The following is a 13,763-nucleotide window of genomic DNA, read 5'->3' as shown; positions in this document are numbered from 1 at the left end:
TTAAGGAATACATTGAAAGTCATTCCTTATAATTTAATGCAAGAGACAAAGATGCTAACCTTAGTTTTTCAAAATGTACATAAACTCGGAAAAATACAAGTCAACTGAGCCGCGCAATGATTCACTTAGCAACAACGACACGAAGCGTCTAGCTGGGAAGGTCGCCATCTTCAATCTTAGTTCTACGGAGCCTAGCCATTTATCAAACTATTGCATCGAAAGTAAAGTTTGTCATGATAGCAAATATATGTAGATTATGCATGTAATGCGTATTGCGTTGCCCTTTAGAGATAGAGATCGACTTTGAACAGGGGCGGATCCAGGAATTGTGGTTACGGGGGGCGCCACTTTATGAAGCAGTGGGTCCAGGGTGAAGCCCTAGGTGGGGGTCCAGGGGGCAAAGTTCCTGGATTTTACAGTTTTTATGGGGCTTGAAATATTTCTCTTATCAAGTCGTTTGTATTATTTTCAATCATTTTAATAACGTGAAATTAATAAAATGACCCAAATTTTAAGGGGTTTTGGGGGGAAATTAAGTTCTCCCAATAAAGTAATTCAAAAAATCAAAGAATTTTGTCATATAATTCTCCGGGAGTGGAAGAAATTATTGCTTCTTTTATAGTTTAGTACATTTTCCGAAACATGATACCGCGATTTACCTTAAATTTGAAAATTTTAGCCGCTGTTGAAGTTACTTATAACCGATAGATTGAGAAAATACGGGAAATTGCATTGTTTAGGCCTACCCAAAATAAATCTTCAAATATCAGAAAATGCAATAATTTGCGGCTTTTAACTCTGTGAAAACTTCTACTACATGAAAACTTACCTTTGTATGCAACGTTGTCGCTAATAATAAATCAGACACAAAAAATATGTAAGCAAGTGACAAATCGCAATCCACATGTTAATGTGTCTGACGTCATGTGATAAAATGTGACGTATGAATTTTTGTTTGCTTTGTTAAAAGATGAATCAAGCAATGAAACACCCCCACCCCCTTTTTCCCCAGTGATAAATGTATTTCAAAATGAACAGGGTAATGCTTACTTGGCAAATCATTAATTCGAATATAATATCCTTGTTTTAATCTATTATTCGACCATACATACAGAGAAAGATGTTTTACAACAGTGATTTGCGTACTTGTAAGTAGATGCTAATATTGACAACGAGAAAACAATATGTGTATCAAACCGAAGTATCTTATTGTACACGGTGTCCCCATACCAAACCAAGTTATACAAAAATAACTTGCGTTCCTCAATTGGAATTTGACCAATCAGAGATAAGGATACAATAAGAATTAAATTATATACCTTTACTCGTTAATAATAAATTCGATGCCAGGTGATAAAGTTGCCGGTATGTCGTCTACAAATGTAGCGCGTTCAGATGTTAAATACAAAAACGTTGGAACTGCTAATACTTGGTAGTATGGACAGATCCAAAGCAAGATATGGTATGTTACGGTGTTTCCGGGTATGTTACGGTGTTTCCGGGTATGTTACGGTGTTTCCGGGTAGCGTAGTAGTTAACACATTCCAATTTCACCCCGTGCTCGCAGTGGTTGTACATGGGAAAAGGTGTGGTGGTCACCCGTTCGGACAAGTGGGTTCCCTCCCCCAAAATGACCCCATAGAGGCCTCTAAAACTAAGATTTCCTTAAATCGCAATGGTTAGTACTGGAGCCTACAACTGTTATTCCGTGTAACCTTACACATAATAAATTCAACTAATAAGGAAACAGACAACCAATAACGGACTTCAATTAATATAGAAGAAGGTATACCCTGTAAAGATATCAAACAATCATAAATCTCAGAATTGTTAAACTGTACTTTAAATACTTAATTTGACTTTAGATTCCTGTTTTTATCAAATCAAGATAAAGGGCTCAAGGTGGGTGTGACCGGTCAATAGGAATACTTACTCCTCCTTAGATCCTGACCCCACCTCTGGTATGCCCAGAGGTCCGTGTTTGTTGCACTTTAGATTTTATATTCTTTATGGGAATCATGCGATTGATCACTGTTCGTTATCTTCACTTTTCATTTAACCATCGAACATGTATCTCTGCTGGTGGACACTCTGCCCCTCATGATACTTGTCGCTTGATGTATGTTCTTCAATGAATATATACATGCAAGAGCGATTCAATACTGATACTGGCTGACACGTCGCCCAGTATAAAAAGTGTCGCTCTGTTGAGTATACAATGGGTAAAGGCTATAACAGAACAGTTCGTGCCACTCAGATTATTCTTTGAGATACCAAAGATTTGCGATATGCCCAGTCGTCAAATAACCAGTCTTGGTACAAGAATGAAAAGTCATATAATCACTTTAAAGACTGTCGTGTTTCATTAAGATACATTTTGATGATTCTTTTATAAACTACTTGTGTTTCATCTCCAAATGTTCTGTCAAAAACTATAAAATCTGTGATATCTTCATCACCAGGAATACTAAAAGTTAGGAAAATTTGATTTGTAATTCATCTAATGTTCTCTACGCAATGGAATGTAACCTTTGTGGACTAATTTACGTCAGGGAAATTAAGGAGTCACTAAATAAAGGAATATCGGGACATAGATTTCTAATCAATAACGGTGGTCATCAACTTCTCCATCAACACTTCAATTCCCTAGATCATTCCATTCTTTCCATGAGAGTCAGAATTCTGGAAAAAATTACCATCATACCAACAACACATATATAAGTACACATTTCGTAGACAACGAGAAGATCAAGACACTGGACGCTGCTTTTCCATATGGGTGAAGTTATATTATAAATAATGTGAGAAATCTGATTAGGTCACAAGGGAATAATGTTAATGTCGTGGGGCTTTTCCCTAGAAACAAAAAACGTAAACGTAGCCATGGGAAGTGAACTCGAAATAAGAAATATCACTGAATCTTACATATCTGCATATATGGATATTGTACTGAACATGGGTTTTAATAGCAAACCGACAACTCACCTTTATGACAAACGGGTCTTCTGTAATTATGAGGCAATATTCCATTATTAGCGGTATATGGTATTTGTATCGTCAACGATATTGTAAACTTTCCGGAAATATTATAGTTGGCCACTATTTTGTTACTTATTTTACCGGAAGTGTGTTTGTTTTGGAACGGCATGCATGGATAGATAATCCCACGTTTTGTTTAGTACGTTATAGCTCAATAATGTTGGACCCATCAATGTGTGAGTAAATTCATGTACATTTATTAAGTATTAGTTCTATGTTATCAGATGTAGACTGTTATGCGTTTTGAGGAAATATTGAATGACTGTTTTTTAGGATTTATCTTGATGTGAAAACTACTTAACAAAGTTTTGTCATGAATTTGGTAATTTTTGTACTTTCATTTGTAGGTTGAAACACTGGAATAAATGGTTACAACAGATGGTGTATTGTTTTATTGTTGAGCTATACATTTCAACACATCGGATATTATGGCAGAGGAAATTCGGAAGGGATTAAAGAAAAAACGAAGTACCGCGAAGGGAAGATTTCACAGAATATACGGACGTCTTCTGGAGAAAATTCAGGATGAAGAAGAATCAGAGGTAATCAAACAGATGTTAGATGATCTAGAACAGTCATACAAGGGCATGGAAGTTCGGCATTGTGAGTATCTAGAGAACTTTGATTCAGACAATGAAGACGACAAAACTAAAGTGGACGAAGTGAACCACGATATGAACACTTTATACAAAGAGTTGTGTAAAGCGAGATCCCTTTGTTTCAAATTAATAACACAAAAGAATGCATTGAAAGAAAAGTGCGGTAAAAACCAATCTTTAAAGGTGAAAAAATTGGATCCACCACACTTTAGTGGCAAGATACGGGACTATCCTAGCTTTAGATTGGATTATATTACCCACATGATTCCGACTTATGGAGAAGATCCTTTCGCTTTGAAAAGTTCTTTGTCTGGAGAACCCTTGGAAATTATTAAGGGAGTGGACAATAACTTTGAGGAGATGTTGAAGCGTCTTGATCTAAAATATGGAAGGCCAGAAAAGTTAACAGACACTGTTTTGACTGACATAAAAGCACTGGAAACAGTTCCGGAAGGAGACAGTATGAAGTTTATAGAAATGGTGGAAACTGTGGAGGGATGTTGGCTAATTCTAAAGCGTATGGGCTTGGAAAGGGAAATGAATACTGCTACCATGATATGTGAGATTGAAAAGTTATTACCATCTATTCAGAAGAGAGAATGGGCCTTACGGAAGCTTAAGATAAAGTCTACAGACTTCTCTGAATTCTTGAGATTTCTTTTGGACGAGAAGACCGCGATTGAATACATGACTTCAGATATTAGAGGTAGTGAAACGGACAGTGTTTCCCGTAAGGGACGAATACATACCATGACAAATTTACAAGAGGAGAAAAATGACAAAGTTGACAATGCATTTGTTAATGTTATACAGAGTCAAATGCAACAAAATGAACAGAAAATGCAACAGGTGATTGATGGACTAGCACAAGTAACGGATGCTCTTCTTAACGGCAAACAAAAGGGTGTGACACATAACACTACCAGAAATGACATTCCTTTAAGAAAAAAATGCTGGTATCATGAGACAGATAATCACTTCATCGGAGACTGTACAGGTTTTTCTGCCTTGGATGGAGAAACAAAGATGGAATTATTAAGAAGAAATGGCGCTTGTTTTAGTTGTTTGAAAAGTGGTCATCTTTCAAAACGGTGTGTAAACAGAAAACCTTGTGATATCTCAGACTTTCATCAACAAAAATGTGGTAGATTTCACCACCCATTCTTACACGGGGCAATCTTAAATGCAAGTGCGCATCATCATAATGTGAACATAGTTAATGAAGAGCAAGGAAAGAAGGGAGTCATTCTCATGATCAGTAAAGTGAAAAGCAACAGTGTGTCACTAACTACTTTATGGGATCCCGGAGCTAATATATCACTTCTGACGTACGAATCGGCTAGAAAGCTTGGACTGAAGGGACGTGAAGTAAATTTGTCAATAACAAAGGTGGAAAATACATCTGAGTGTATTCAAAGTAAGGAATATTTGCTGCCACTGACAGACATGAATGGCAAGGTCTGGCAAGTCAAAGTATATGGAATTAACAAAATTACAGCAGATATTTCAAAGGTGGATGTCCATGGAGTAGTGAAATTCTTTAAAGGGGTCAAAGAGGGAGACATCTTGAGACCTGAAGGAAAAGTGGATCTGCTTATAGGAGCCGATTGTTGCATTTTATTACCGGAGAAAGTTGATCAGATTGGAAATCTCCAATTGATGCGGAACCAATTTGGATATTGTATTAGAGGAAGTCATGACAATTTACGAGTACCTGTTACAGCAGATTCAAATCTTGTGTGCATTCATCATACTTCAGGAAGGATAATTGAGCCTATTCGGTTAAACATAGGCAACTTTAAGACTGTTGTTGATTACTTTTTCGACATAGAAAGTCTAGGAACTTATTGTGTGCCAAAATGTGGAAGTTGCAGGTGCGGGAAATGCCCACCAGGTAATGGAAGTTATACTCTGAAGGAAGAACGTGAGCTACACCTTATAAAGGATGGACTTCAGTATGACAAATTGGGTAAATACTGGACCGCTACATATCCGTGGGTTAAAGATCCAAAGTATCTCCCTAACAATGTGAACGCAGCAATGTATCGATTGAGATCCACAGAAAGACGTTTGGAAAGAGCAGGACCAGATTACAGTAAAGCATATGGTGACCAGATTATGGATATGGTGGAAAGGAGCGTGGCAAGAAAATTAACCGATGAAGAGATGGATACATACGATGGGCCTATTCACTACATTCCACACCACGAGGTCTTAAAACCAAATTCCAAATCAACACCTGTGCGGATCGTATTTGATTCATCATCGTCGTATATGGGTCATGTATTGAATGAATATTGGGCAAAGGGACCAAATGTTCTGAATGACCTTTTAGGGGTCATCATCAGATTTAGACAAAGGAAAATAGCTATTGCAGGAGACATCACCAAGATGTATAATGCAATCAAACTATCTGAAAGAGATCAGCATACACACAGATTTGTATGGAGAGACTTGCAGTTAGACAAACTACCTGATCAATATGTATTAACATCAGTGACATTTGGAGACAGACCCAGCGGAGCAATTTCCACTATGGCCTTGCGGATGACAGCAGAAATGCATCAAACTGAATACCCAAAGGCAGCAGAATTAGTCATTAAAAACAGTTATGTGGATGACTTACTTATCTCAGTGAATACTGTTTGTGAGGCCAAGGAAATAATTCAGGATACTGAAATGATGTTAAGTCATGGAGGATTTCGCGTTAAACATTGGATAATCTCTGGTGATCAAAGTGAGCATTTTACAGGAATGAATGTGTTGTGTGCAGAACAGGAAAACATTCTTGGAATGTGTTGGTTACCCAAAGATGACGTTTGGACATTCAAGGCAAAATTGAACTTTTCGTCGAAAAGACGTGGAATACATTTAGAAGATGATCTCAAGGAAGAACAATTGCATCTTATTCCTGATAATTTAACTCACAGGATGGTCCTTAGTCAGGTAGCAGGCATTTATGATCCTCTAGGACTTATTGCTTCATACGTATTATATGCGAAAATTCTCATGAGAAGCATGTGTTCCAAAGAAATTCAGAATGGATGGGATGAACCTATGAATGAAGAAATCAGGGTTAAATGGATGCAATTCTTTAGGGGATTGTATGAATTACAATCAATAACATTCAAAAGATGTATTATGCCAGAAAACGCGGAAGGTGATCCAATTCTTGTCATATTCTCAGATGGAAGTCAACAAGCCTACGGTGCATGTGCCTACATTAGATGGCATACTAACGACAACACATATGAATCAAATCTAGTTATCGCAAAAAATCGAATTGCACCAGCGAAGCAGTTGTCAACTCCTCGTCTCGAATTGTGTGGAGCAGTGCTTGCATCTAGACTTCATCAAAAACTTGTGACAGAACTGGACTTTAGATTCAGCAAGATTGTACATATCGTTGATTCGATGATTGTCAGAGCACAAATACGAGAGAGCTATGGTTTTGGAACATTTGTGGCAACACGGGTTGCTGAAATACAAAGCAAAACGGATCCTACTGAGTGGTGGTGGGTTCAAGGAGATCAGAATCCTGCAGACATGACTACAAGGGTTGCATCAGCAAGTGCTCTAGGGGCTAATTCCAAGTGGCAAAGGGGTCCAGATTTCTTAAAGATGCCGTTCGAATTATGGCCAATAACTCAAGAAACTACCCTGGATAGTGATCAGATACCTAATGTTGTTGGAATAACCATGTCGATCACATCTGATGATTGCTCAACTATTAGTGACATTGCCATTGATATTGATCGGTTCGCCGGTTTGAAGAAACTACTTGGAGTTACCAGCATTGTCTTATCCATATTTAAATGGAAGACTTTTAAGGGCATTTGTGACAAGATCACTATGGAGACATTAATTGAAGCAGAGATGAGTTGGGTTAAGCATGCACAGAAAGATTTACCAAAGGACTGGATGAAGAAGTTTCAAAGACTTGGACCATTCCTTAATCAAGATGGAGTTGTGTGTGTTGGACAACGAATGGCTGAGTGGATCAAACAATCATGGAATCAAAGAGAATTTGTTTGTTACCAAGAAAGGGACGTTTTACCGAGTTAGTTGTTCGCAGTGTTCACAGTGAAGATCATGCAGGATTGGAAGTGACATTAGCAAAGATGCGAAGTAAATACTGGATTCCTGGAGTTCACAAAATCATTAAACGAGTTAAGGAGAATTGTGTGGTATGCAGAAAGCGGGATAAGGTGTTAGTGCAACAACAAATGGGTGTCTTACCTTCTTTTAGACTGAGCCCAGCACCTCCATTCTACAACTGTGCCGTTGACATGTTCGGACCATATACCATACGTGACACAGTCAAGAAGCGGACACACGGAAAGGCATATGGTGTATTGTTTAACTGTCTTAACTGCAGAGGTGTTTATGTTGACCTGGCTGAAGGTTACGACACGGGAAGTTTCCTTGTTGTGTTCAGGAGATTCATATCTCTTCGTGGCAACCCGAAACGAATGATTTCTGATGCAGGCACACAATTAGTAGCTGCGGGAAAGGAACTAAAGAAGTATGGAATAGAATGGAATGTCATTAAATCTGCGGATGCACCGTGGGAAAATGGGTGCAGTGAATCGTTGATCAAGTCTGTGAAGAGGTGTCTTGAAATTGCTGTTGGTGATTCGATTTTGACATTTTCGGAATTGCAAGCTGTGTTTTTTGAGGTTGCAAATTTGGTGAATGAGAGACCTATTGGAACCAAGGTGTGTGATCCAAATGAAGGAACGTACTTATGCCCAAATGACTTGTTATTGGGTAGATCCAGTGCACGAGTTCCTCAGATTGAAATGGATGAACGTTGCAACCCACGGCTCAGGTGGAAGTTTATTCAACAGCTGGTTGATGCTTTTTGGAAGAGATGGATCAGAGATTATTTCCCCACTCTAATTGTTAGACAGAAGTGGCATACAAACAGGAGGAATCTGAAACGGGGTGATCTGGTTTTAGTTCAGGACGCCAACTTGATTCGGGGGAAATGGAAGCTTGCCCAAGTTGCTGAGGCAGAGCCAGGAACAGACGGAAAGGTTCGAGATGTTACAGTGCGATACAAAAATGTAGGTCCCGGCGCAAGCTATACTGGATGTACTGACACTATCATTCGTAGATCCGTCCATCGACTTGTTGTAATACTACCTACTGATGAATGTGATTAGTTGTGGACTGATTAAGAAACTAGTTGGGGTAGTGTATCGTCAACGATATTGTAAACTTTCCGGAAATATTATAGTTGGCCACTATTTTGTTACTTATTTTACCGGAAGTGTGTTTGTTTTGGAACGGCATGCATGGATAGATAATCCCACGTTTTGTTTAGTACGTTATAGCTCAATAATGTTGGACCCATCAATGTGTGAGTAAATTCATGTACATTTATTAAGTATTAGTTCTATGTTATCAGATGTAGACTGTTATACGTTTTGAGGAAATATTGAATGACTGTTTTTTAGGATTTATCTTGATGTGAAAACTACTTAACAAAGTTTTGTCATGAATTTGGTAATTTTTGTACTTTCATTTGTAGGTTGAAACACTGGAATAAATGGTTACAACAGATGGTGTATTGTTTTATTGTTGAGCTATACAGTATTTATGTCTCTCGCCTGATTCGATACCCGAGAACATGTTCTGCCTATGATCAATTTTTTAATCAATGAAAGCTACTGACAATTAAGTCACTGTTCGTTGTCTTGAAAAAGTGAAGATGAAGAAATGTGATCAATCTCATAGTTCCTATAAAGAATACAACATTAGGAGAAGGACAAACTCGGATCCTGGACATACCAGAGGTGGGATCAGGTGCCAAGAAGGAGTAAGCATTCTCTGTTTATCTGTCATACCCGCCATGGGCCCGATATCTTGATCGTGTAAACAAAGTATTCCATAGTCAAAATAAATATTTACAGAATGGCCTGACAACATAATCCGAACATATATCCTACATGTATATGATATTCAAAATTGAGAACTAGTGGGAAAATCGGACCCCTTCAAGCGCTAGAGGTGGGATCAGTTGCCTAAGAGGATTAAGCATCCGTTGTTGATCGGTCACACCCGTCGTGATCATACTTGGGTAAAATTAATTCAAATCTGTCTCTTAATCATAGATGAAGATATTATGATGATAAATTACGGTCATCAGCAGAAAAATGAGCCTTTTGATATCCAGCAATTTCCTTTTACTAAAAACGTTTTGCTCTCAGAACTACGTTAGAACATTGAAAGAGTTAAATAATTCACATACATTTACGTTAAGTCGAATGCTGCTTGACGTGTTTCATGCTGATTATTTAACTGTTCGTTACATATTGATTTTGAGTGCGGGTTACATCGTTAACCTGGCTCATGTTGGATGTAACCGATCAACAGGGAACTCTTACTCCTCCTCAGCACCTAACCCAACTATAAGTTTTTTTTTCAGGTTGTCCATCTTTATCTTGCTCTATTATATATAGGGTCAATTGCAAAAGCGTGTTGGCGCGTAAGCCACAACACGCCGTCACGCCAACAAGCAACGCGCCTTCGCACCAACAAGCAACGCGCCCTCACGCCAACAAGCAATGCGCATTCGCACCTACAAGCAACGCTCCGTCACGCTAACACAACTTTACACAATGCGCTTTCGCGCCAACAAACAACGCGCTTTCGCCTGTTGGTATGACGGCGCGAAGCCGTGTTATTTGTTGGCACAAAGGCGCGTTGTGTAAAGTTGTGTTATCGTGACGGCGTGAAGGCGCGTTGTGTAAAGTTGTGTTATCGTGAAGGCGAGTTGTGTAAAGTTGTGTTAGCGTGAAGGCGAGTTGCTTGTCGGCGCGAAGACGCGTTGCTTGTTGTCGTGGCGGTGTGTTGTGACTAACGCGCAGTCACGCTTTTGTAAATGGCCCTATCTGGACACCATATAAAATTATATGGCATCCATCATTGTGCGTTATCTTTATCTATTTCCATATGCATCTTTGAGGGGGAAAATTGATAAATTTCAACATGACGAGATCATATACAAGTTTACGAAAACAAAACATATGCAAAGGTCCCTGTAATGCGGACTTTAATATTCACGTTGCCACCCCACAGCAGATCACAATATATAGAATATTGTTAGTTTTATTACATATATGAATTTTAAGAAACACGGGGGGAAACAGATATAGTTGTGAATTTTATTCATTGAATGCAATTTTTTCAAAACAGAAAAAATAAAAATTTAAAATTATTATTTGATATCTAAAACAAATATTTGAGTATTTTCCTTTCATGGAAAATAAGAGTGAATTATCCATTTTTTTTTTAAAACAAATAAGCTAGATTCTAATTCAATTAAGATTGTGGTGTACTTACGATTCCAGTCTGCCTCATGGTACTTTGGGATTCTGGAATTTTTATCTCGTTAGTTTGGAATATCCGAATAACAATTCCGATTTTATTTTTACTGCTATCATAAAGCAAATGAAATGACTGGAAAGGATGTTTATACGCTCATAGCCTGCTGTCCAATGCTTTTCTGTATTGAATAAAATATCTATACACCAAATGCAGCAGAAAATTGTTTTAATTGAACTTTTGCCATAAAGCATAGCTTTAACTCCGATGGGAGCCTCGAGCAGTATATCGACCGTGTTTAATACACTACATCGTCGTACAAATGAATCCGTATTGTTTTATTGCTGACTTGAAATCATTTGATGATTCAGCATTGAACATAAGAAAGGGATTAAAAGGGTAGTTGAATGGGTGATAAAAGAATATTAATGTTTACATGATTTTAGGTACATCAATCAAGGCAATATTAATAAGTTTGGAATAATGAAGCACTTTATTAATATCCGGTTATAGTAAAGACTAATAATGCATGATTTACGTTAAAAATTGATGAATGCTATGTTAATATCATTATTGTATGTAAACAGTTTAAAGTTTTTAAAGGGGTTCTAAAAGTATAATATAAAACGTGTTTTATTCACTTGAATAGAAAGGTTAAGACGAAGAAGAGTGATCAGTCTCAAAGCTCCTAAACATAGATTAGGGCAAACACGGATCTCTAGACATACATGTACAGATGTGGAATCAGGTGCCTAGAAGTAGTAAACGGATTAAATAAAAAAAAATTAAGAAAGGTATCCCAGATATCTAAAAAAGCAGTCTTGAGATATTTTTGTTCATTATTCACATTGCTTTTCACAAATTCTATAGTCGTTATAACGATCTAGTTCGTCAATACAACCTATCATTGGGTCAAATGCTGTCTGATATCTTTCATACAGATTGTTAGGCCGTTCTTGGCACACTGATGTTGACTGCGGATAACTCCGTTTACCTGATCTGGATATAGGACTCACGGCGGGTGTGACCGGTCGACAGGGGATATTTAGTCCTCCTATGCACCTGATCCCACCTCTGGTCTGTCCAGAGGTCCGTGTTTGCCCAACTATCTACTTTGTATTGTTTATAGGAGTTATATAAATTCAAAGCATGCATCTTGAAATAAAACACACACAGTTATCTGTCTATAGTTTTAAATTTTTATAACAATAGGGCGTTATCGAAGTTCAATAAAATATATCAGTGTGGGTAGGTATTCTTATTCACGATCGTTATAATGATCTAGTTTGCGAATACAACCTATCTTTGGGTCAATTGCCGTCAGATTGTTAGACCGTTCTTGACGCACTGATTTTGACTATGGATTACTCCGTTTACCTGATCGATACATAGGGCTTTCAGTGGGTGCGACCGAACGACAGGTGATGCTGACTCCCCTGGTCACCTGATCCCATCTTTAGTATATCCAGGGATCTGTGTTTGTCCAACTCTCTCTTTTTGTGTTCCTCAATTATAGGAGTTATGAGATTGATCACTGTTCGTTATATTCACCTTTCATTCAATACACAAGAGCATGTTCTGCATATGATCAATCTTTAAACCGAGGCGGGCTAGTGAAAAATAAGTTGATGTTACTTGTGTTTTAATAGTTCTATTCTATGTCAGTATTTCGCAAATTATATGATCGCTGTATTGATCTCACTTGCAAATACTATACTTGTCATTAGTTCAAATGCTGTCTGACGTGTTTCATTAGAAATGATGGACTGTTCTTGACATGTTGATCTGGACTACGGAATACTCCGTTTACCTGATCAAGGGATAGGATTCACGTCGAGTACGATTGGTCAACAGTGGATACTTACTCCTCTTAGGAACTAGATACTACCTCTATTGTTTCTAGGGGTTTGTGTTTGTTCTGTTCTCAATTGGGTTTTCTTTACGGGGATTCATGAGATTGATCTAAAACTTCATTGTTATTTCGGATTTCAAACATTTCGGTTGAGCATGACTGAAGAGACATAATTTGTCGAAATGCGCATCTGGTGCATCAAAATTGGTACTGTATAAGTTTTACATTATGACTCCTGGGTCGAGGCCTCTGCTGGTGGACTGTTAGTCCCCGAGGGTCTCTACAGCCCAGTAGCTAAGTACTTCGTTACTAGCTTGAAAATATGGATGTATATTTAATTGCTGTTATAAAATTTAGAAATTCATTTCAAAATTAAGGATTATCTCCTTTACGCATAGCTCTTATCCTTAAACGAATTTGACTCCACTTTTTTGGCACACTGTTTTTGCCTATAATAGCTCAAAAACTTCATTGTTATTTCGGATTTCAAACATTTCGGTTGAGCATCACTGAAGAGACATGATTTGTCGAAATGCGCATCTGGTGCATCAAAATGGGTACCGTATAAGTTTTACATTGATCAACAAACTAAAAACAGTAGGACATTATATTCACCTACACGTGTGTTCGAAGTGAAACCAAAATGCTTGAAAAATCAAAAATTTATACGATTGATTATAATTTCTTCGGTTGCCCAATGAAAACATGTTTCTCTAATCAATTTCTGCTTGGTCATTTCGTCAACTGAGATAAAACGGAAAGGGGCGATCGATCTTCCGATGGTAGGTCTTGCAGATGATGTAAAACAAGGTCACACAGGAATGTAAAACATGTTGAGATTCACATCAGACGACCTGCAATTCGGCTTCCTGAAAACACTCAAACTGTAAAAATATTTCGATTTATTGATTGTATCTTGTTAAACGTCCGGAGAATTTTTC

General features: G+C 37.8%; 3 protein-coding genes and 1 long non-coding RNA gene across 4 annotated transcripts; all 4 read left to right on the top strand.

Moving 5' to 3' along the window:
* The first annotated feature begins 3,057 nt into the window (after positions 1-3,057).
* On the top strand, positions 3,058-3,420 carry LOC130051853 (uncharacterized). The gene is made up of 2 exons (XR_008800123.1): positions 3,058-3,215; positions 3,387-3,420. It is a non-coding gene; the product is annotated as an uncharacterized LOC130051853 (long non-coding RNA).
* Positions 3,421-3,467: 47 nt separating this feature from the next.
* On the top strand, positions 3,468-5,406 carry LOC130051504 (uncharacterized). The gene is made up of 2 exons (XM_056153472.1): positions 3,468-5,006; positions 5,398-5,406. The coding sequence occupies exons 1-2, from the start codon at positions 3,468-3,470 to the stop codon at positions 5,404-5,406; spliced, it is 1,548 nt and encodes a 515-aa protein (XP_056009447.1).
* A 220-nt stretch (positions 5,407-5,626) lies between these two features.
* LOC130051848 (uncharacterized) lies at positions 5,627-9,206 on the top strand. Its single transcript, XM_056154799.1, has 2 exons — positions 5,627-9,003; positions 9,175-9,206. Exon 1 carries the CDS (start codon positions 5,679-5,681, stop codon positions 7,701-7,703), a length of 2,025 nt encoding a protein of 674 aa, XP_056010774.1. The 5' UTR covers positions 5,627-5,678; the 3' UTR covers positions 7,704-9,003; positions 9,175-9,206.
* On the top strand, positions 7,760-8,806 carry LOC130051503 (uncharacterized). The gene has a single exon (XM_056153471.1). It carries the CDS (start codon positions 7,760-7,762, stop codon positions 8,804-8,806), a length of 1,047 nt encoding a protein of 348 aa, XP_056009446.1.
* Positions 9,207-13,763: the final 4,557 nt, after the last annotated feature.

This window comes from Ostrea edulis, chromosome 2 (assembly GCF_947568905.1).
Source record: "Ostrea edulis chromosome 2, xbOstEdul1.1, whole genome shotgun sequence".
In the NCBI taxonomy this organism is placed as follows: Eukaryota; Metazoa; Mollusca; class Bivalvia; order Ostreida; family Ostreidae; genus Ostrea; species Ostrea edulis.
The sequence above is the reverse complement of the archived record's forward strand: the minus strand, read 5'-3'. Positions and strand labels throughout refer to the sequence as shown.